The sequence below is a fragment of the Mirounga leonina genome, unplaced genomic scaffold (genome assembly GCF_011800145.1).
Source record: "Mirounga leonina isolate KUSES-001 unplaced genomic scaffold, KU_Mleo_1.0 Mir_128, whole genome shotgun sequence".
Lineage (NCBI taxonomy): Eukaryota > Metazoa > Chordata > Mammalia > Carnivora > Phocidae > Mirounga > Mirounga leonina.
Window position 1 is genome coordinate 18784748 of NW_023270320.1, and position 24984 is coordinate 18809731.

At 34.1% G+C, this 24984-nt stretch overlaps 1 protein-coding gene across 5 annotated transcripts in view; it reads left to right on the plus strand.

Annotated features, from left to right (window-relative positions):
- TUSC3 (tumor suppressor candidate 3) overlaps positions 1–15393 on the plus strand; it is a 246841-nt gene extending 231448 nt beyond the window's left edge. Inside the window, exons 8-11 of one of the 5 annotated variants that reach the window (XM_035004133.1) lie at positions 1502–1576; positions 5242–5332; positions 9884–9946; positions 15100–15393. In XM_035004133.1, coding sequence (XP_034860024.1) covers positions 1502–1576; positions 5242–5332; positions 9884–9902 — 185 coding nt within the window. In that variant the 3' untranslated portion in view covers positions 9903–9946; positions 15100–15393. Of the gene's footprint in view, positions 1–1501; positions 1577–5050; positions 5333–9883; positions 9947–15099 lie in introns of those variants that run through there. The other 4 variants (XR_004679087.1, XM_035004134.1, XM_035004135.1 and 1 more) reach the window with 4 other exon arrangements.
- Positions 15394–24984: the final 9591 nt, after the last annotated feature.

Consider the following 24984-nt stretch of genomic DNA (forward strand, 5'->3'; position numbering starts at 1 on the left):
AAACTCAAGGAACTCAAGAATTACCCAAATTCCAATGGTTCTCAAACTATGTATCATGGTTCCCTAAAAGTTCATTGGTAGTGTATGGTATATATGGATGTTAGGCTTGGTGTGAGAACGGGGAGTGGGAGGGTCTGGTATTGCATAATGCTGATGGAGGCTTTTCTCTTGTATGCAGCAGGTTTCCCATCAAGGTTGACTGGTTGGTTTTCTCCAATAAGGGTTCCATAAAGGATTGCTAAATAGAATAGACTGAAAGCCATTCATATAGAGAGAGATTATTGTAAGCATAAATGCCTAACTGGAGAAGTCAGGTATTTATTGTTTTCCCGAAGTTGGATAATATGGTCATGAAAGACTCAATTACTTTATAATTATTAATCAATATTTTGATATATAATGGTTATGAAAATAGAATGGAAATATTTACTCTGCAGAATTTTCCCTGACCTCCTCCACTTAATTGTACAGACACAGTCAAATAATATTCTTGTAGCTTTCACTGTTTGGAGTAGAAGACACTTAGATATATCCTGTACAGCAGACTTACTGATGCTGGTTGTACATATATAGCAGTAGAAATGAATACAAGGAGACCATAATAAATTTGACCAAATTGAGGAATTTCTGGGCTAAAATTATTTTAGTTTTCATTTTTCAATCTGTTAGTCATTTGGGCAGAATTCATAATATATTTCCAGAATTGATGAGTTCTTAAATCTTAACAATAGTCCTTGTCAAACCTGTTTTAATAACATAGCAAAGAATGTTCTAATAAAAGTGAAAAGCTCCTATCATTTTCTTAATCTCTGGCATCTTTCAGTACGGTATGAATATATTCATCCTGCTGCAAGCAGACATATTAAGTACAGAATTTTGTGTTCATTCTTAAAATGTCAATTTAACTAAATTAAGATCCTGCTAAATTTGTGAGAGCGTTTTATTATAACGTGCTTATTGCTTTTGTAAGACTTGTAATTGGTAACAAAAATTTCCAAGTGACACAATACCGGACCTTAATAAATATTTCTTTAAACAAGGTAATCTGTGAAACAACACATGAAATAGAAGCCAAGAAAAAGAAAGCTATGCACACAAGCCCTGGAGTAAATATATTGTGATTTTCTATGATTGCTGATGAAATTTGTCCCTGTGACTATAACTAGTATATATCTACATCTATAATGTGAAATGGTATATAATTGATTATGGGAATCCATATAATTCCTATGTGCTAAGAAAATGAAAGTCGTGGAACTTAATTAACATTTAGAGTTAGACCTTCAAAATCTCACAGTTTCATGTTATTTTTAAAATTAAGGCATATGCAACACACGAAGAATGGTAATTTTTTGTTAGATGGAGAGAGTTAAATCATAGCTAGCTCTGTGTGCAGTTGTAACCTACCCATTCTGGAACAGAACACATGGTGTTCAGGTCCAGAAAAATTAATAGATTTTATTCGCATGTATTTCTTCTGTTTCCTTGACAACTACTATAGATGCTGCTATCACCATGGGGATGGTTCTTCTAAATGAAGCAGCAACATCCAAGGGAGATGTTGGAAAAAGACGGAGTAAGTCTGTGTTGCTATTTTTGTAGTTTTGTTTTAAGATTTAAGTAAAATGGGAAATATATAAAAATCCTTAATAAACATAAATTTCTAAAGAAATGTTCTGTTATGAGAAAGGTTGCAGTTTGTTTTTGTTTTACTTTTTTCTATTTCTTGGATGTTAGTGTACAAATACTTAAAAATATATTTCTTCCAAAATGGGATTGGGTGATTTTCTGTGGAATTGCATATAAAGGCAAGCTGTCAGCCCTTGCCAGGGGTGCTCTGACCCATGTCTACTGAAGCTGTAGTCTCCATAATAATGTCCACACTACAGGGAGACACACAATTCTGTGGCCAGAGTCTTCGGAGATTTTATTGGCAGATGCTGTGTTCCTTATGCCACAAGAATCAGGTATACATTCAAGGACTCACGGTTTTCAGATAGGTTTTGTACACTGAAATATAATACCTTCCGAATACCTCCAGACTTCTTTTGATCAACATTTGAAAAGGAGTTATCTGTTGATAGTGTCTTTTCCAGGCTCTTTGCCTTTTCCAGTGGTATTCCAAGATTTACAACTCCACGGATTTCCAGCATTATGGTTCTAAGCAAGTTAACTATGTCTTATCCTTTGATGGAACTGTTCCCTTTTTTGGGGGGGAGGGGGGATTGTAGGAAAAAAAATCATTTTTATGAAGTAATAGGTTTTGACAAGACAAGGGAAGAACACAGGAGAAAAATCTGTCCTTAGGAGCATAGGTTAGGAACGAAGAGAGGGCCTTAAAATTTCGTGCCACAAACCTTTTTATTATTATTATCAAGTTCCTCTGTAATTTAATGATTAAACCTATAATTAAAATTTTTCCTACTATGCTTTGCATTTCTGGAACCTTTTTAAACTCAGAATTTATGTGTGAGCAGCGTAGATGTCTGAGAAAGACGATTTATTAAGTTTAAAATAAAAATCCAGACTGATTTTCTTCTTGGAAGTATTAGCTATGGTGACATGTATATAAATAAATCATAGTGATTTCTAAATAGTTGTCTTAAGTGTTAAAGTATTTTGGATATAATACACAGTTTAGTCTGTCCTTTGTTTTCCCGTGATGGTGTCTTTACACCATTGTAAAGAAACCACAGAAGAATCTAATGCATTACTTTCAGTTAAGCATTGTGCAGAATATCATTTTATGATACATCTTTTGAACAATGTAATGCTCTTGCAATTGACAGTGTTTATGAAGATAAATTCTTAATGTGATTACTATATATCCTGTCTTATTAAACTAAGTAATAGTAATAATACATAATTTTTTTTTTTATCTTATAACATCTGTGATACTGAGTTTACAAAATCACTACTCCCAGCTTCCCTCTTGGTAGATGTTTCTCTACATATCACTCCAACGCTCAGCACTGTCAGATTATTTATTCATGTGTAGTGTGAGAGAAAGAAAGAGACATGGGAAATATGTTTTACAGTTACCCCTTTCTGATATATAGTACAACTACTGTGATTATTATTGCTCAGATCAGAATGATCCTGTGTCATCACAGCACTTTCTTACAGGTATGTTACCTTGTCTGGGCTGCAACGGTCCATTCATACTTAACTCCTTCCTGCTGCTCACTGGGTTCTGCTGCTCCCTTCCCTATATACAGGGACTGAGCAGCACTGTTTTGTTCCACTGCACAGAATCAAGTAAATATATTGTTTTACTTGATCATGTACTTTGAGCTTCAGTTCCCATTGAGCACAACCAAAGTGGCAAAGGCAGTAAAAGTGTTTTATTTAGCTTCTGAAAATTTAAAACAAGAAAGGAAAGGATGAAGTGTTTGATAAAAATACCAAATGTGGTAAGGTGTAAAATAAAGCATTAGGTAATTAATTCTAGGTTTAATGTTGTTGTAAGAAGGGATGCTATCATTGTTGTATCCAGTGCCTGGTATCTGGCATACTTGGATAGTCTACATATTTTTAAAAAGGTGTTTTTCATTTTGGGATATTCAGCAACCTACTTTTTACTTTATCTTCTGCCAATATTCATTTGAAGTTCAACTGCATGAACTTTGTCTGAAATGGAATGTCACAGAGGCTACAGTTGAATGTTGTTAAGCACTTATGATTTCCAGCAATTTATACTCAAAACTGAAAGATGATATTCCTACAGAGCTGAAAGAAAACTGACAGATTCCTAGACCATTTTTTGACAGCGTCAGAACTTATCCACTCCTTGATTTCCAGGATTGTAATTAAACCTGGTCTCAGACCTGCTAGAAGGATTTTTTTTTAATGTATTTCATCATTATGGAAGTATATTGAGCTAACTTTTCCTTGTGTTCCTGTGCCTTCATTTCTGTTCTCTTCTTTCTAATTATTTCAGATATTTTCAGTATTTTTATAAGAATTCTCTGAAACTAATGAAAGGATACATGTATTGTACAAGTATACAAGGTTTTTCTTAAGAATTAACTCTATTTTCTCCTTACTTATGGCATAGATTTAAGTTCATTTCAATTCTTTAAATACATTTATTTTTTTAGTCCAAACATATCAACATTTAATTGGCTCAGATTCTTAAGCATTTTAATTTTATAAGCATATATTTTACTAATAAATCTTGTTTATATACTCTATATATTTGCATACGTATTTCCATCGTATGTATTATATTTATTACTCTTTGACTTTAGAATAAAATCTTCCTAACCAGGGTGCCTGAGTGGCTCAGTTGGTTAAGCAACTGCCTTCGGCTCAGGTCATGATCCTGGAGTCCCTGGATCGAGTCCCGCATCGGGCTCCCTGCTCGGCAGAGAGTCTGCTTCTCCCTCTGACCCTCCCGACCCTCCCCCCTCTCATGCTCTCTCTCTGTCTCTCTCTCAAATAAATAAATAAAATCTTAAAAAAAAAAAATCTTCCTAACCATAACAAAAAGGAAAAGAAAACAAAAAAAGTATTTTCCTTCTTGTTAACTTGGCTGGGATAAAGGGATACTGAAAACCTAGACCACAGCCCATTCTACTCTATTAGCCTTCGGTTCATTTGTTAAAAGAAATAACAGCCCTTTGACACAATTATCTACTCTGGGGGGTGGATTTCCCTCTTTGGCTCTCCAGAATCCATATTATTTCACTCCCAAAGGTTTTATTCCTAGCTTTTTGTACACTAGGATGACTATTTCTAAGTAACAGACTTTTACCGAAGCAATAGTCTAACCAATAATCTAAAATGACATTTCTTTGTAAATATTGCATGGCATCTGAAAAGAATAAAAGTCTGTTTATTAGTATTCTAAGAATGCAAATGTCTATGCTAATATAGCCAACGCTTTCTAAGGCAGGGGCTGGTAATCTTGTTTGTGGTTTATCACATATTTTGTTTTGTTTTGATCCCTCTGAGGCATTTTAGTACTTGTAGGAAGGAACTCTGTAAGAGAAGAAAAGCACCAGAAGACTTAGATCGGTCACTTTTGTTGTTTTCATACCCCAAATAGTACATTTTCATTGAGAAGAATGTGGAAAATAATGAATACATTGTATTTTGGATTATCTGGTTTGTTGTGCCTGTATGTGCCATGAACTATTAAAATGTAAGTATACTGTTACTAATTGAATGCATTTATAAAACATACGCATTTGGGTTCCATGTGTCTAGACACTAATGGCATTTTCTGTCTCTTTCTAGTAATTTGCCTAGTGGGATTAGGCCTGGTGGTCTTCTTCTTCAGTTTTCTACTTTCAATATTTCGTTCCAAATACCACGGCTATCCTTATAGGTAATATCATTATACTAATGTGAATGTTTTTAACTAATAAACAATTTCATTGGTTAATGTATATTTAAAGGCTAATATAAAGTAGCTAACTCATTTGCCAAGTGATTTTAAACTCAGTTAAGCAAGTCTTTGAGCACCTGCCATTCTTTCGGCTCAGACTTTGCAAGGAGCTATAAGGCATGGGGCCTTACAGGAAGAGTAGAGTTTCATTTTAGAATGAAATAGTTTTCATTCTATACATATATACAGTGGGTTTTAGCTTTATGGAATTCATCAAATTTCTTTTTCTCTTGTTTCGTCTGTCCATCCGATCATTCACATTCAAATTCTTTGGCTTCCTCAGGTTTACATAGGATATATGTTTCCTCCCATGACATGTAAATAAATGCATGTCTCAGAACTAACAATATAGTAAAGGGAATCAGTATGCACCCCCAAAATACCAATTTTACATTTGAAGAGTTTTCTGTCTTAATTAATCTAGCACATGGATTTATGCTAAAGTTACCTTAGTTGTGGTAGATCCTGCTTGGTTTTTTTTTTTTTTTTTTTTTTAATTGCACTGCATCATTTTCCTTTTGAATTATCTTTTATTTTTTTCTCAGAAATTTTAATCAGTTGTCTTGTGAATGTGGTAATAAATAGATGATAAACATCAAAAGCAAGTGTGGCTAAAAGGTCTGCAGAGATTACATGCCAGAGATTTGGATAAATCCTGAGCTAAATCCTAAAAACCTGACAGCACGGGGGGGAAAGTATACATCTATACAGCTAGTTCACTTAGATCAGTCACTGAGCAAAAGTAAAGATGATAGCACAAGCAAGAGTGAGAGAGCTAATAAATGAAAGAGTGGGAGAGAGAAATAATTCTGAGAAGTGGAAATGTGAGATGTTGCTAAAAAAGAAAAAGATCTCTCTTCCCACGGAATTATTCTGCTTGAGAAGCTTGGTCAATTATGAACGTAACGTAGCACCACATTCTCAGTTTGCATTCCCAGAAGTGTGTTTCTGTGGCATGAGCATTGGAGTACTTGATTAAAAAAGAAGGAAAAAAAAATGAGCTTTGCTCATCTCAGATAAAGGCAGTTTATAAGGAATAAGAGCATGATATAGAGGACACCATCTTTATAGGAAAGGAAAACATGCAAACATTCCAGAAGGCATGTGCTGGCCTGAGTACTTCTGAAAAGACATTTGTGGGTATCTGTCTGCACAGAGAGGCCCTACTATTAACCCTGGGGACCAAGAGCTAAGTTAATGCAATCATTTGCAGCAGACATACACTGAAGTAGGCTTGCAAAAGAAAGGAGGAATAGTTTTGTCCTAGACCATATCCTTGACTTTGAGATGAACTACAAAGACAAACACACTTTTTCCTTTAAAAAGATTGAAAAACTTCCCACTTCTGCCCGCTTTAGCTAATACCTGTACTTTGGATAAAAGTGTTGAGCTATCCTGTAGTGAAAATGCACATTTGAACATAATACCATATACTAATTTAAAAATCACCTGTAGCCAGGGACTCCAGCTCCAGTGCCAAAGTACTTTCTTGGGTGTAATGCCTTAGCGTTTTGTGGCCTTCGATTTCTTCCTTTTAAATTTCTATGAGTTACAACTTTTGTATCAAGAAATACTACTGATAGTTTAAACGTTATAGTTCTGGACATAGTTCTAATTTTTTATTCCTCATAATTTTGAATTCTGTTTAATCTACAACCTTTAATTTCTTCTGTGTGGTGATCTTTATGTGTTTTATTTTTGTTTTTCTTTTAATCTTAAGCCTCACAAAACCTTAAAATTTATGTTCTTCATTATATTTTCTTAGTACTTCACACTGTTATTTTTGTTGATCTTTGTAACTATTTAAAGGGATAAGTGTCTGCTTGAAATATTTATCCTGTTTCCTTAAATCTCTCCCACATTTTAGGCTTAAGGGTGCTTTTCCTACAGTAACAATAGGTTTCACGCCATCACTGAATTCTCCCAGATTCTGTTAGGTTTCAATAAGCAAACTTGCTGGATTTAAATTCCTGAAAACAAAAACAAAAACACCTCGTGATCTGTTACTGTGTGATCTTGGACAAATTACTTAATTCTTCTAAATACTGATTTTCTCATTTGTAAATGGAAAAAAAAAAATTACATACTTCATTTGACTGTTGTAAGGATTACATGAGAGAATGCATGTAAGTTACTTAACACATTGCCAAGTATTAGTAAATAACACATAGTATTACTCAATAAATGTTAGCTGCTTATTATCATTAATTCAGATAAATGTAAATATTTCAAACTCATTTATATTTAATTTATTTTTCTAAGTAGGATTTTCTTTACACTGAAGATTAAGTAACTTTTCTATTTGCATGGTTCAGTTGAGTGAAGAACAGATTGTCCCTGTACCTTTTGATGAACTTAATTGGGCTCCTCAGTCCCTTGAAACTACCAGTGAAATATCAACATTATTAAGAATTTGGTCTAGGGGCGCCTGGGTGGCTCAGTCATTAAGTGTCTGCCTTCGGCTCAGGTCATGATCTCAGGGTCCTGGGATCGAGCCCCGCATCGGGCTCCCTGCTTAGCGGGAAGCCTGCTTCTCCCTCTCCCTCTCCCCCTGCTTGTGTTCCCTCTCTCGCTGTGTCTCTCTCTGTCGTAAATAAATAAAATCTTTAAAAAAAAAAAAAAAAAGAATTTGGTCTAATTACCATCTGAGCCATAGTTCAAAAAAAAAAAATTTATTCCAGTGGTAGCACTGCATTCATTTTGTGTATTAAATAAAGATTAACTTTAGGTGCATCCCATTTTCAAAGAAAAGCAAAGAGTTAGTAGCAATACATGATAGTCTTTACTTAGGGGTAATTTCCCATTTTTTTTTTCCACTGATGCACTTTGACCTACAAAAATTCAAAAAATTTCTATAAAAGTACTTCTGACCCATGTCTCTACTTTAGTAAAAAAAAAAAAAGAAAAGAAAAGAAACATTCTCTATTCTATCATTTTGCATCCTATTTATAAAACTCTTTAGTTGTCTTAGCAAGATAGAGTAGCAGAATGGAAAAATAATATTTACAATCAGAAGAGCTGAGTTCAAGTTCAATATATAATTTTGTAATTAAGAGCTCTACCTCTACACTCACACAAATCTTTGTTTGAATTTTAGATCCTCTCCACTAACTTTGGGACTTGGAGTTAGTTACTAAGTTCTGGGTCTCATTTTTCTTCATTTGGAAAATCATGCTTTAGTTTTTTTACGGGGTTGGAGACAGGCTCAGTTGTTAGGTTTGTCTCATATTATTTCTCTATCTTTTGCCAAAATATTTAACTTTATTGAGCTTCTTTCTTCATTTGTAAACTTGGTATAAGACCTCACTCAGAATTCTGTGGGGATAAGTTACATGATCACTTTGTAATGCCTGAAATGTAGTGGGGATCTTCACTTCCTTCTTAACCTGTACAAGCCCTTCAACTTCAGCATCTTCATTACATTTTTGTTCAGCACTTTACTTCATTACATTGTTCATTAAGTATTCATACATAACCGTTTTATATATTAAAGTCATGTTCATTCTGTAATATCGTGATATATTTTAGAGAAGAGTCTTTGAAAATGCCTTTTTGTATCTGCAAAGTGCTGTGCGCATAGTAGGTGCTCATCATATTAATTTACTATTTAACTCAAAAACATTTTTTCTTTATTATCTAAATGCAACAGGAACCATTAAGATAGAAACAGTGAAAAGAAGAGTACTGGTTTACCACATTGTACAACTCCACCTCGTGTGGTGGTCAGGTTATTCCACACACCTAAAGGGATGTGTGGTGTGTGGAAAGATAATTATTCCAGAAACTGGAGCTACAAAGATACTTACTGCAAACTCAGATTGAGTCTTAGCTGGCTGGCATCAAATAATAAAAATATATTTTAATTAAGCTTATAATGGACATAGAAACTATCTTCTATTGTCTTTAAAAAAAATACTTTTAATTCCTGATGTCCTTGGCTATTTTGAGAGAGAATGAATAACAAAAAAAAAAAAAAAGGAATGACATTCACTAATGGAAAGTACAGAATAACAGCTAGAAATGAGAGATATTCATATGAATTTTGAGGAAAGTATGATAGTGAACAAGCATAGCAAGGCATAAAAAATCCCAGGGTATACAATATAGCAATCTCACATTCATTTCTATATCTTACATGTATATCTTTCATCTGTAGAGAAAATATTAAATATAATCTTGAACTGTAGAAATAGAAAAATAATATTGAAATGATGTGGTGAGCAACCCACAATACCTATCACTGATAAGAATTTCACTGGGATTGTCTTTCTCCTGCTGAGTTCCAGCTTTGAAGAATGACATAAAGGACCGAAGATTTAGAGAGGATTCGGAGAAGAGCTGGAATGCTCTAAAGGCACCATTGTCTGGCCCCTATCTTATCTAGATAAGGAATACAGTGCTAAATCTTGTAATAATATTTTGCAAATGGAAATTGAATCTTAAGGACTATTTTTTCCATATTGTTGTATTTCACTGTGGTGTATTGGAAAGTGATCTGGACTTTGAGTGAGAAGATGTGATTTGGACCATGGCACTTTAAAACTATAACCTCAGGCAAGTCTTTTAATCTTCTCTGAGCCTCAGTTTTCCTCATCTTTCAAATAAAGACCATAATATTTCTCTCATATGTAAGACAAGTTGTAGCAAACTATTGTTTTACAGATGTAAGATAACTTTTAACTGTGAGACCCTACATTCCAGTCTTAGGTTGTTGTACTTCGCTGTAGAGATAAGCCCTCAGGTACAGGTGTCTGCAATAGACTTTGACCCGTGGAATTAACCATTTGACAAACAGTAGGTTTTTAAAATACTCCCATATATGCATAGGCGCTCCACTCCAAACATAATTTCATTTAGTTACTTCTCTCTTATAACTTTAGGGAGGAAAGCAGAACTAAAACAAATGACAAAAATACATTTCATTCTGCCTAGGACAAATGTAGTCACGTCTCTCTTTCCACTAACAAACAGTATAAATTTTAATTTCCAAGATAGTAAGACAAAATACAAATCTTTTAAGTATGTCCTAAGATTTTTAATCAGCACTTGGTAATTTCAGAACTAGGTAGTAGGAACCTCTATATGAAAGTAAATAATTTCTGTAGAAAATTGTTTTTTGTTTTTCTTTTACGTTTTGTACTGCTTGTTCCAACCCCTCCAGCCTCACAACACACGGTCTGAACAGACATGCACAAAATAGCTCCTAGAGGGTGAGTTCCATCTTGAAAATGCAACTTTTGTACTTTGACAGAAGCTCCACCATTCAGCAACCGATTGAAAACAGTAAAAACATAGGCAGCTCCTGTGGTCTAAAAGACATTTTTCTTCTTCACCTATCCCCCAACCTTATTCCACACACTAGCTTTATTATTCTTTTTCCCCCAGACATAGTATCCACCTTCCTGATCATGCCTAATTATTAATAACCATGCTATGAAAGCTGTTACTAAGTCTCTCCGTTTAGGCTGCGTGGAGAAGTGGCCTTAGCAGTAGTGAGACTTAACTGTTGTTGCCCTGTGTAACCATAGATCTAGAAAGGTTTCCATCCCAAAGATCGTGTTCTGTTCTCCTCATGAAGCCTTCAATTTCTCTAGGCCTTTTTTTGGATTGCTGACTTCAGACTTGAAAATTTTTCTGGGTTCAGTAATCTTCTATTATGAAGCAGAGAAGCAGGCTAAGGAGGACTGGCTAACAGCCATAATGTACTTCTCTCTTTCATCCCCTTAGAACATTTATGAATATAAAATAAAGGTTAAGAAAACCCTAACAACAGTGAATCATTGAGTTCCACTAACTGCAAGGCCAATTGAACAGTTCAACCAGTGGACGATCCATGCTCTGAGTAAAGAAGCGAGGCTTTTCCTCCCTTCCACACTTTCTTTTCAATACCAGAATGAAATCTGAGTAACTGCCCCTTAATCATATGAATGATTTCTGTAAGACAGAGTGTCATGTCACCATTAGGTCTCCCTGGCTCTTCCCCAGTCAGAGAATAGGAAGTACAGTACACAAGAAAATTCTGTCCATCTGAAGAGCTCAGAGAATTTAACCAGCTCCCAGTTGGACAGAATTCATTTAAGAGCACTGTGGACACACTGGTTTTTTTTTAAACACCAACAACAGATAATTAGTTTAAGGTAAGTAAAAACAAAATGCAAGCCATTATTTCATGCCTACTTAGGTTTTTCACAGGAAGAAAAAAGGAATAAACATGCTTTACATATAATATGGGTCTCCAGTGACCACCCAGTGACCAAATCCAGAGGTTTTTACTCATTCTACAACAGCTTAGTTGAGTGGTTTCAACGGAGACTTACAGCCCACAGTGTGTATTCACTTCCTGGCCTTTTACAGAAAGTGTATGGACTCCTCATACTGAATATACTCCCCATACTGAACCTAACACACTGTTATTTTCATTCTTTGGCACCTTTCTTCATTCCTGTAGCCTAGGCTACTATCTTTTCATTTAACTTGTTTTCAAAGTCAGAGTTTTGCTTTGTTTTTCAATTCCTGGAACACTTGGACTTGCCATCATATCAAGTATGTCTGTGTTATACTTAATTGTGTCCAGGTCTTACTCTCCTTTAGGTAAGAAACCTAATGGCCATGACTTTTAGTCATTACATGTCTTACAATACCCTTCTATACACAATATTCTTATACACAATAAATGGGCAATAAATCTTTGCTGAATACTGATTGAGACAGACATTTTTTGCCTCAACTTTGAGAAAATAATTACCATTTTAAATAATGTTTCTCTAGAAACACTTACTTGGAATTTCAAATAATAACCTTGCTACAAACTTTTGGAACATCACTTTTCTGCAAGTCAAGGACCACATTTTTATGTAAATCCTGAATGTTAGTATGAGGGAGTAATTAGGAAAGAACCAAACTTGCAAGTTTTTGGAGATCTTCATCCCATTCCTTCTTTGTATACACAATGCCTGTCTGCATCCCTGATGTACTTTCAAGCGGTAATCAAATTACACAGACCAGAAGGGAATAGTTGCATCCCTTCAAGCTAGAAAAAGAGGGAGTTTCTGGGGCATATTCATGCTGGTTCTAGTCTGCTCTCTCATCTTTCTGTGTACAAGTCTCTAGACTTGCCATGTAGCCTCCCCTCTTCTGTTGCTGCTTGAGTCAGTTGACCAGTCACTTCAAATTAAGCTAGCTACAGTAGTCAGTGTTAACACATGTACACACTACCATGACCCGTGAAGAGAATCATTCATGACAGAGGGTAGAGGGGAGTCCAGACAGAAGTTGATGGTGGTACCCAGGGCAGCTGCTCCCGCTCTGAAGAACCCAACCACAACACTGAAAAATACATTCCAAGTAAGAGGAGTATATTTGGTTTTTGGTATTCAACAGTTTCCATGTTATAAAAGTATTTTTAAACATTTTTACAATAAGCATTACTAGGAAAGATACTATCCAAGCACTATTAGAAACATAAATATAGGAGAACTGTTACATTATACATCAAAATTACTAGACAGGTAAATGTGAAAAGAAAAAATCATGTCAGAAACTGACAAATAGGAATGAGGGACTAATCTCGAGTGATGAAATCCATATAAAACACTCATACTGGAATATACCTTGGATGTTTAATATTAATACTGAATGATTACCTAGAGAATAATAGTTTATGCTTTTCTAAGAAAGATTTTAACAAACATTTTTGACACACTTCGATCTTTCCAATGTCTTGAACAAACACTTGTAAGTTTTTAACTTTTTATGAAAAAGATTTTAAATATAAAAGAACAGGTAGTCTGTTAAACTTATCCTTTATTGTAAGACAATAGGATCGCGTTCAAGATAAAATACATATTTGTCATTGCATAATAAAATGTAAACAAAAGATTGTCTTAACAGCTTTTTTTAGAAAAAATAAGTATTTTAGTTTGGGAAAAATCCCTAGTGTGAACCAATAGTGTGGTAACTAAGGATTCTTCGTTTATTTTAATAATAAGATACAGAGATCCTTTTATTTTGTGAATTTAACAACATCTAAAAATCAGAATCTTTTGGACTTTTCTAGGGCTCTAAAGTCAGGAAGTATAAAATAATCATAAGGGTCACATTACTGTTTTTGCTTTTATGGTATAGTATTTTTAGCAGTGATAAAAGGTGATCTTTAATGCATACAGCTGGAAATGTTTAGACCAGTTAAAAAATAAACCCTACAAATTCTCAGTTTTCTTAAGTCATAATGTTTTCAACTTTAAGTATTTTATGATCAAGTTTTCTTTTCATCATTAACCCTCATTCTTCACTTAGCCTTTAATCTTTAGGGGAACTTAAAGGCAGGAAATGCCAGAGTTCATCTACAAAGGACACATCTCTGCGCACTGCCATCAGTGTTAGGGATTATTTGGATTGACTAGCAGCCACTGCTTACCACTCTGAGCAACTTTCCCTGCTGACACTCTTCTTCATGAAGATGGTTACCCTTACAGGATCGCAGTCATAACTAGTTATTTTGAAAAATAGAAGCAAGGTCTTATTGCATCGAGGGATCAGTACGTGGTTTCTAGCCTTTAATAATTCCTCAGAAATGGAGTACTTATTTTAGTTTGTATAGCCTTTTTATTTTATAGTTTTGTATTATATTTATTTTTATTTTATATTATATAACATTTTAAGTATTATTAAATATGTGTTTGAGCACATAGTGTCACTAGGGTCACTAGGTTGATAAAATACGAGCACTGTAAAGAACTTTGGAGATCAACCAAACAAACATTCTTTTCACTAATGAGGAAACCGAGGTTCAGAAAGACAAAGAAATATATTCCTAGGGTATTAGGATTTAAACATCCAGATGTTAAACTTAAGAAACTAAACAGTTTTCCAACTGCATGGCTTTCCCACTATAGCAACAATTAATTTCATTTTTGTTTTAATATTTGGTTAAAACATGGTTTGTCTCTGGTTGTCCTGCAAAGTTGTATTGTCAAGACAAAAAACAAAAAACCTTGCCACGTGTTAGAAAAAAGGTAAAAATATCAAGCAGAAACTTAGTAAATGTTATTTAAATTGACTTACCATCTTACAACTTATATTTCTGTTCATAGATTAAAACTTTGCTTAGGGAAGTTAAAAAAAATAGCTCCCCTTTACTTATTTCTATCTGTACAAGCATCTATGTACAGATATTTATGTACTCAGAATCTAATGACACTCAATTCATAAATACATTCTTTTTGGTTGTACAATATATTTCAGCTATAAATTTCATTAAAAAACATCAAGCGTTTAGTTATTTTATGTAAATGAATGAATTATAGATTGAAGATTCTTTTTAAGACATTGAAATGACCCACTTCAAATCTTTGTTTTAACCTACACTCTTTGTTCCTCTTACTTACATTACCAGTTTAAATGCTGGTTTAACTACTGCTCTAAGCAACAATGAAAGTGGCTCACAGAAAGAAATAGGGTATTTTACCCAAACTTAAACACTGCTAGTTCAAGTTCTTATCAGCATCCTCTCCCAGCCCTGGCCTATTCTCACAAGTGTTGACCCCATTCCAAGAACTAGTTCAGAGAAATTGCCCTGATAAAAAATTAGAATGGGATGAATATAATTATGACATTTTTATATGCTATTTACATGTACTATTTTAGAGTGAATAAAAAGTATATTGTGTTTTCCTTATTTTCAGCATACAATTTTCTTTCTTTTTCAGCTTTTTAATTAAATGAAGCCAAGTGGGATTTGCATAAAGTGAATGTTTACCATGAAGATAAAGTGCTCCTGAAATATAGTTTGAATTCTTGAGTTCATTTCCATGTTGTGATAATTCTAGCTTATTCTTGTATAATTTTTGAAATGTGTTTTCCTAGTGAATTTAATTTATAGAAGTGGATGGTTAAATTTCATATTAGCACTGGAAAGAACAAAGGAAATACTGAAGTGTTTTCAAGCATATTATATTCAGTATATGCTATAGGACTGAAATAAATGACAATGTAATTACGAATTCATGTGTTAGAACTGTTCACTCATTAGTAAAGAAAACCACAATGTTAGTAAGGGAAAACTATGAAATATATGTTAAAGAATCCTTAAGGTTGTACAGAGATAAGGTATATGCATGATATGTCACGTACTGAAAAATTATACTCATTGTCATTTCAGTATAAAGGATGTGTGTATGGTTACAGATGTTTTGTTCTTATTAATCACAATTAGATAAAGAGACAGGGAGCTGGATGAATAGTGCCTGCAACTTGGAAGCCTAACCTGGGAAATGGAGGTTTTCCCAGAACATAAATTTTAAAGCAAACAGGACTAAATCAATAAGCTTGAAAGCATCAGGTGATAGAAGCAACACACCAAAACTAGAAATTAATTCCTCTCTAACTTTAGAAGAGTCACCCAGGAATCCAGACTTGTAACTGCAAAACTAACCCACGATGGCCATTTCCCCCGTGTGTTATATGGAAAAAGTTTGCCATCAAAACTTCATTCCCTGAATCCAGATGAAAATTACCCTATACATGAATGAGTCAGTGAAGCTTTCTCGAAAACCAAGTATAGGAGTCTAATCATTATTATGTTTGCATATCCTCTTTTAGTTTATAAAGCACTTTTGCAAATGTTATCTTTTTTCTTTACAACAACCCTGTAAATTAGACGGGAAATATAAATTTTGTCTGATTTACAGAAGTATTAGATGCTGAAAGCCAAAAAGAATAGAAAAATAGAGCTTCTAACTGGGCTTTCAAACTCTGAAACCTGAATTTTTATTTTGTGTGGTGCTGAAGAATAATTTAAAAATGCAGTCAGTTCAATAAAGTTTTTTCCTTTTTCTTAAGGTTTTGTTATCTAATTTTCATTAAAATCTAAATAATAGAACATGGAGAACTTTGTTAGTTAGGAGTTTCAGGTATACAGTCTCAACAGGAACCAAGAGCACATCTACTGAATTACTTATTTCATACCTTTATGAAATTCAGTAAAGAAAGAATGGGAAATATAAATCCTGCAGGGGTATATGAAGCTAAGTTCCAGGGCAATATGTGTGCTAGCAATAAGTTATCTTGTCAAAACAGGATATTCAGTGAAAATTGCATAATAACTCAGAACTATGTTCACCTTACCACATATTCCCAAATCTATTATTAAAAAGCACATTAAGTCCCCTAGTTCCTGTTCAAAGTGTGATAAATTTAGTACTGGAATGACATTTATGGAAAAGCATTAAGTGATCATGATCATTTGTTTAATGCCTATCCCTAGGGAGCACTTGACCTGTAAATGTAAATCCATTGAGTATTTTTACATTTTCTAAGGTTCATTCAGAACAGGTATTACAATTGGAGTCTGAGACCAAATTTTACATGTAAACATATCTTTATTATAATTATTTTTGTTTGTCCCCCTTAAGGCTCAAAGTTGTTATTAAACAACATACATTTAGTTTGTCTATAAAGCTTTAATATAGTGTTCAGTCACAACCAAAGTCAGACAATGACCAAGGTAAGGAGAACGTCCCTATTCCAGATTAGTAAAAGTTTTATAGCCTATATTATATAATTTCCTCTCAGTAATTATATGCCTACAACAAAAACAGTCTTTTAGCATTTTACAGCTAGAGAGCTGTCACTTTTCTATAGACTTGTTGCATTAGGGAAGTGATTCTAGAGGGAAATAAACTGCCTCAAGACAAGTTGTTCTGGAAAGTGCTATAGGCAAAACTACAAAGAGTGGTTCAAATGTAGTTTCCTTTCAGAATTTAGCATATGGAAAATCACATATGTAATATAGGCTATCTTTACCTTTGCCAAACAAATTAAATTGAAAAATTCTTACCTGGTATGCTGTATCCTCCAATGTCACTTTTCAACCAGATTCACTGTATTGAAGGCTCCCTTAAATACTGATTATATGTTGAATGGTCTTCAGTTAGAATAAAAAGAATTGCTTTCCTACTTAGAGGAGAAAATCTTAACATAAAATTCCATCTAAAGGAGTTTAATTTCTAACAACATCTGATGAATAAAATGTTGCATTTTGCTCAGCATACTGTTCCTTGCATCAGATATCCACATGAGTAAGCCCAATAGTGTTGTGTGTTTACTATAATTTTCTTTTGTGTATAAAGTAATATCCCTTGTCAATTAACAATTCAGCAAGCATGGTGATTTGGGGAGATTAGATCTTGTAACCACAGAACCTCCCTAAGGGTACATGAAGGGAGTAGTTATTTCTAAATAAGGCATGACATATTATTTTGAGATCAAAGACAGTAAACATGGTGTTTTAAGAAGTACTGGTAATAAAGGCAAACATTAACTAGAGCATCTAGCAACAAAATATTTGAATGGACTTTTGGAGACAGTGTTCCTAAGAGCTCATTAACATTCCATTTAAAATATTAAAACAAGAGGATTTTCATACTCTAGCAAGAACCTGTATTGGGTCAAACTAATTATTGTTCTGATAGTATTTTTTCTAATAGTGGGAAAAGGGTGAGCATAGTAGTCACACTACAAGGGTACAAGTGTGTTCATGCTAGCCCCTCAATTCCCTTATACGATTCATGAGTATGTGTCATTTATGAATTTTTCTATACTCCTTTTTTTTAACTTACTTATCTCTGAAATATATATGCAATGTTTTTATCATATAACTAACAGTGTAAGTATTCACTAAGTTTTAATAAAGCATCACACATTCAGACTATAATAGGAAAAATCAGGTCACATTCAGCCAAATGTTGGTGTGTCTGTTTCCACTAAAAATTATGCATGCTTATAGGCAATGAAAATGGCAGAATGAGGAACTCTAAGGACCCATCCATTCCACAGAAACACTAGAAAGACTGGCAGAAACTGTCACTCAATATTGTTCAAAGTCTGGAAGATAATGTAACATAAATCAAATGAAAGCTTAAACAAAAAATGACTGAAACTCAGATGGATTGCTTAATAGCATTTATATTAGTCTTTCTTCATCCTCCTCCCCGGTCAGTAGTGGAGGAGGATGAAAAATTGCAGCCTGTAACTGGTATAGGGACCTGGTTCTACAGGAGGCAGAATGCTCCTGTTCCCAAGGAATAGTGTTTATTTTGACCTGGGGGCTACTGGGAGAATTCAAGCAAGGGGTTCACCTTTGTTTCACCTAACTCAGAAGTTTCTCAGGGTGTTGCTACAAGAGGATGTTTCTCCAAAATACTGAAAAGGAAATGAACTTGTCCTGCCTAAGGCAAGAGTTAAGAGTTGTGACAGACAATAGACACATGGCTGAGGCCTGAATGAAAGGAAGAGCTGGAGAGTGCAGTACTTTGGGGAATAAAGGCTTTGAAAAGCTGCCACATGCCAAAACCCAGATCAGTATACATCCTCAGAAAAGATCTGAGAAGACCCTAGGCTTTTACTTCTTAATGATGTTTACACCCAGCCCAAGTAAGACTTGTGAAGGCTAGAGCATAGTTCTAAATCCCTGGATAAGTACTGATGGCGTGACCCAACAGAGTCAATCTGCAAAGCCCAGGGAACTAGTTTCTTTTATTTTTTTCTTTCTTTTGTCTGCAGGCACTTAAGGACAGCTCTGTCAAACCGCTAGCTGACCACTAATGAAATACAAACTTCAGAGACCACACATGACAAGGAACACTATTTTTATAAAAATAGCTTTGAAAATTCACTAAATAACTACAACTTAGATCAAGCAACAAAACTAATTCTAGAGAGGGAGCAGAATCCAATTTCCAGAGTTGCTACATTAGAATATTTAGAATGACCAGTTTGAAAAAAAGCATACAAAGAAACTAGAAAGCATACAAAGAAAGAGGAAAGAGGTTAACACTGTCCTTAAAGCAGAAATTCGCTTGCTAAAAACTTTAACAATCTTTAATGTATTCAAAGAACTAAAGAAAACCATAGACAAAGGAACTGAAGGAAACAAATGAACAATGCATCACCAAATAGAAAATATCAACGAAGAAATAGAAATTATAAAAGGAGTCAAATACCAATTCTAAAACTGAAAAACCATAATTGAAAAATTTGCTAGAGGGACTCAACAGAACACACAAATCAGACACAGTGCATGAAATGTAATTTGACAATAATCTCATAAAAAACAAATGGCTAGAATTGTAGAGGAGCAGTTCTTGTATATTGTTGAATGTAAGCTGCTATTCCAACTAGACTGTTATAAATTTAATATAAACCACAGAGTAGTAATGGAAGAATTGAGTAAATATATATCACATATAGAAAACAAGTTGTAGAATGACAGAAGTCCCTATCAGTAATTTCTTTATAAATGCACTAAACATTCCAACTAAAAGCAGAGATCTGTGAAGGATCTTTAAAGTATGATATAACTATATAAAATTATATACCAAAATAATTTTCAAATCAATACCCTAACTTTATGCCTTAAGGACCTGGAAAAAGAAAGGCAATCTAAACCCAAAGGCAGCAGAATGAAGGCAATAATAAGGATTAGAGGAGAAATAAATATGATAAAGAATAGAGAAGAGAAAAAGTCAATCAAAGCAAAAGTTGGGTCTTTGGAAAAAGCAACAAAATTGAGAAACCTTCAGCTACACTAATAAAAACAAAATAGTTCTCAAACTTCTAAAGTTAGAATGGAAAGTAGGAATGAAAATTAACACCTATCCTACAGAAATAAAAAGAGTTATCAAAAAGTTCTATAAAGATATTTCAGGAAAATGGTATGGGGGAGGATCCTGAGCTCACCTCTTCTTACAGACAAATCAAGGCATGACCTACATATAATGCAACTCTCTGAAAGTGACATAGTGAAAATGACAGAAAACAGAGACACAGTGGGAACCCACAAGCAGGAGGGATAGTATAGGTATGAAGGTCATCCATGAGGAACAAAGGGATCAAGTCCCATATGGGACACCCCCAGCCCTGGGGACCTGCACCAGGAAGGTGAGCCTCCTAACAACTAGCAGGGCTTAACTCTGGGACCTCTGCAACTCAGTGGGGCTTAACTCCACCTAAATGCAGTCAGGACTGGCATTTTTCCCAAAGCAACTACCGCCCCACTACACCTGGCAGGCAGCCCCAGCCAGGACCAGCACTCCTTGAGAGCAACTCTTGCCCTGGCGAAGGGGAAGCCAACCCCATTCACCAACACTTCCACAGCATTGTGACCCAGTCACAGTAGGAAGGGCCCTACAGGATGCCTTCTACATAAGGCCACTACTTCAAGACCAGAAAACATAGCTCACTTCCTTAAAGCACAGAAACAGAGACAGACAAAATAAGATTATGCTCCAAACAAAAGAACAAGGCAAAAAACTCCAAAAAATACTAAATGAAACAGAAATAAACAATCTATCTGATAAAGAGTTCAAAATAATGGTCATAAAGATACTCACTAGACTGGAGAGAAGAATGAATTAACTCTGTGAGAACAACAAAAAGAACATACAAAAACCATTCAGAGCTGAAGAATACAATAACAAATGAAAAATATGCTAGAGGGAATCAAGAGCAGATTAGAGGATGCAGAAAAACATATAGTGATGTTTTTGTTCATCAGATGATGTCTGAACAGCAAGAAAAAAGAAGTTTAAAAATGAGGATATGTTAAGCGATCTTGGCAACAACATCAGGTGTACTAATATTTGCATTAAGAGATCCAAAAAGAGAGAAAAAGAAAGTGGCAAAAAATTTATTTGAAGAAAATTTCCCTAACAGGAGGGATCAGGCATCCAGCTCCAGGAACCACAGAGCTTCAAACAATATGAACATAAAGCAGTCCATACCAAGACACATAATAAAGTCAAAAATTAATAAAGAGTATCTTAAAAGCTAAAAGAGAAAAGCAAATAGTTACAGACAGTGGAAACCCTATAAGGCTATCAACTCATTTTTCAGCAGAAACCTTGAAGTCCAGAAAGGAGTGGCATGATATATTCAAAGTGCTGAAAGAAAAAAGCATACAACCAAAAATATTCTACCCAGCAAGATTATCATTCAGAGTTGGAGGAGAGAAAGAATTTCCAAGACAAAAGTTAAAGGTGTTCATCACCACTAAACTGGCTTTACAAGAAATGTTAAAGGGACTTCTTTTGGGGGGGGGGGGGGCATAACCAGAAGAAAATTGTGAAAGAAAAAAATGTCATTGGTAAAAGTAAACATACAGTAAAGGTAGTATATCAAATACTTACAAAACTAGTATAAAGGTTAAAAGACAAAAGTAGTAAAACCAATTATCTCTACAAAAATTAGTAAAGAGATACACAAAATAGATGTAAAATATGTTATATACATAAAACATGGCAGGGGGCAGGGAGTAAAAATATAGCCTTTTAGAGTATGTTCAAAGCCAACTGATCAACTTAATATAGGAAGTTATTTACTAACCTCATGTTAAGCACAAACTAAAAATCTATAATAGACACACAGAAATATGAAGAAAAAGGAATTAAGAATAACACTAAAGGCATCAAATCACAAGAGAAGAGAGCTAGAGAAGAAAGAACAGTTGACAATAAAAACAACCAGAAACAATTATCAAAATGGCAATAGGTACATAGCTACCTATAATTACTTTGAAGCATTAAGTCCATTTACATTTAATGACATAGGGTGCATGAAAGGATAAAAAAAAATCTATATGCTGTTAAAAAAGACTCATTTTAGTACTAAACATACAGACTGAAAGTGAAGGAATGGAAAAATTAGTCCATGCAAATGGAAGCAAAAAATAAAAAATGAGATAGCAGTACTTAATATCAGACAAAATAGACTTTAAACAGACTGTAACAAGAGAAAAAGAGGGCCATTACATAATGCTGAAGGGACCAACTCAACTAGAGGATATAACAATTGTAAATATCTATGCATCCAACATAGAAGCGTCTAAATTTATAAAGCAAACTTAACAGATGTAAAGAGAGAGTCACAGTAATATAATAAGAGTACTTTAACACCCCACTTAGACCAATGGATAGATCACCCAGACAGAAAATCAATATGGAAACCAGTGGCATTTACAGATAAGTACAAAACATTTTATTCAAAAAGCAGAATACACATTCTTTTTAAGTGTGCATGGAACATTCTCCAGCATAGACACGTTAGGCTACAAAACAAGTTTCAATAAATTCAAGAGACTGAAATCATATTAAGTATCTTTTCTGACCACAACACTATGAAACTAGAATTCCAAGAAAAATGGGGGAAAAACACGTAGAGGCTAAACATTCTACTAAACAACCAATGGGTCAAAGAAAGCAAAGAGGCAAATAAAAATTACCTGAATGCAAATGAAAATGGAAACAATAGTTCAAAATCTTTGGGATGCAACAAAAGCAGTTCTCAGAGGGGAATTTGTAATGATACAGGCCTACCTCAAGAAACAAGAAAAATCTTAACAGTCTAGCCTTGCACCTAAAGGAACTAGAAAAAGATCAAAGCCCAAAGTTAGTAGAAGGAAGAAAAGATTAGAGTGGAAATAATAAAAATTAGAGTGGAAATAAATGAATAGAGACTGCTAAAGAAAACAGAATCAATGAAACTAAAAGCTAGTTCTTTGAAAAGATAAATAAACCTTAGAGTCATCAAAAAAAGGGGCGGATGGAGGAGGACTCAAAATCAGAAATAAAAGAGAAATTATAACCCACACTACAGAAATACAAAGGATTATAAGTAACTCTTATGACAAATTGTATGCCAACACATTGGAAAACCTAGAAGAAATGGGTCAATTCCTAGAAACAAAATCTTCTAGGACTGAATTGGAAAGAAATAGAAAATCTGAAAAGACTGATTACTACTAATGAAATTCAATAAAAAAACTCTCAACAAATGTTCAGAATCCTATGGCTTCACAGATAAATTCTATAAAATATTTAAAGAAAAATATGTATCCTTGTCAAACTATTCCTACATGTATATATAGAGAGAAGCAATGCTTCTACCTTAATTTTATGAGGCTAGCATTGTCCTCATACCAAAACCAGACAAGGACACTACCAGACAAACAAACAAAAAAGTTACAGACCAATATCCCTGATGAACATAGATGCTAAAATTCAATAAAATATTAGCAAAACAAATTTAACAATATATGAAAAGGATTATTCACCATAATCAGTAGGGTTTATTCTAGGGATACAAGCATAATTCAACCTCCCAAATCAATCAACATGATACAACACATTAGTGAAATGAAAGATTAAAAAAAAAAAAATCATGTGATCATTTCAATAGATGCAGAAAAGGCATTTAATAAAATTCAACATCCATTCAAATTTAAAAAAAGGAAGAAAAAAAACCCTCTCAACCAGATATGAAGAGAGGGAACATAACAGAATAAGGGTCATTCATATATGAAAACACATAGCTAAAAACATACTCGATGACTCAATGGTAAAAAGCTGAAAGCTTTTGCTCTGAGATCAGGAATAAGATAAGGACGTGTTCCTTAGACACATATAATCTTTTAAGATTGAATCAGGAATAGAAAATCTGAACAGATTTTCATTTTCTAGGAACAAGATAAGTCCACTATCCCCAATTTATCCAACAAAGAATTGGAAATCTTAACTACAGAAATTAGAAAGTCATCCAAATTGGTAAGGAAGAAGTAAAACTGTCACTATTTGCAGATGACAGGACCCTATTCATAAAAAGCCCTAAAGAGGCCACCAAAAACTATAGAATAAATGAACACAGTAAAGTTGAAGGACAGAAAATTAATACACAGAAATCTGTTGCATTCCTATACACTAATAATGAACTAGCAGAAAGAGAAAATTTAAAAACAACCCCATTTACAATTGCATGAAAAAGAATAAAATACCCAGAGATAAGTTTAACCAAAGAGGTGAAAGACCTATCCTCTGAAAACTATGAGACAATGATGAAGAAATTTGAAGACCACACACACACACACACACACACACACACACACACACACACACATGGAAAAAGATACTATGCTTATGGAGTGGAAGAACACTGTTAAAATGTCCATAAAAGCCAAAGCAATATAGAAATTCAATACAATCCCTATCAAAATACCAACAGTATTTTTCAACAAAATTCAAACAAGTAATTGTAAAATTTATATGGAACCGCAGAAGACCAAAAATAGCCAAAGCATTCTTGAGAAGAAAAAAAAGTAAAAACAAAACAAGCAGAAGGTATCATAAACCCAGAACTTACACTACAAAGCTACAGCTATCAGACGAATTTGTTACTGGCACAATAGACACATAGATCAATGAAACAGAAACAAACCTACACCTATATGGGAATTAACCAACAAAGGAGAAAAGAACTTAAAGTGGAGGAAAGATAGTCTCTTCAATAAAAGGTGTTGAGAAAACTGGACAGCTACATGCAAAAGAATGAAAGCAGACCCCTTTCTTATTACTATACACAAAAATAGAATTCAAATGGATTAAAGACCTAAATATGAGACGTGAAACCATAAACCTTCTAAAAGAACACATAGGAAGTAAACTCCTGGTCATCAACCTCAGCAGTATTTTTCTGGATCTATCTCCCCAGACAAGGAAAACAAAAAACAAAAAATCATAACTAGGCTTATATCTAACTAAAAAGCC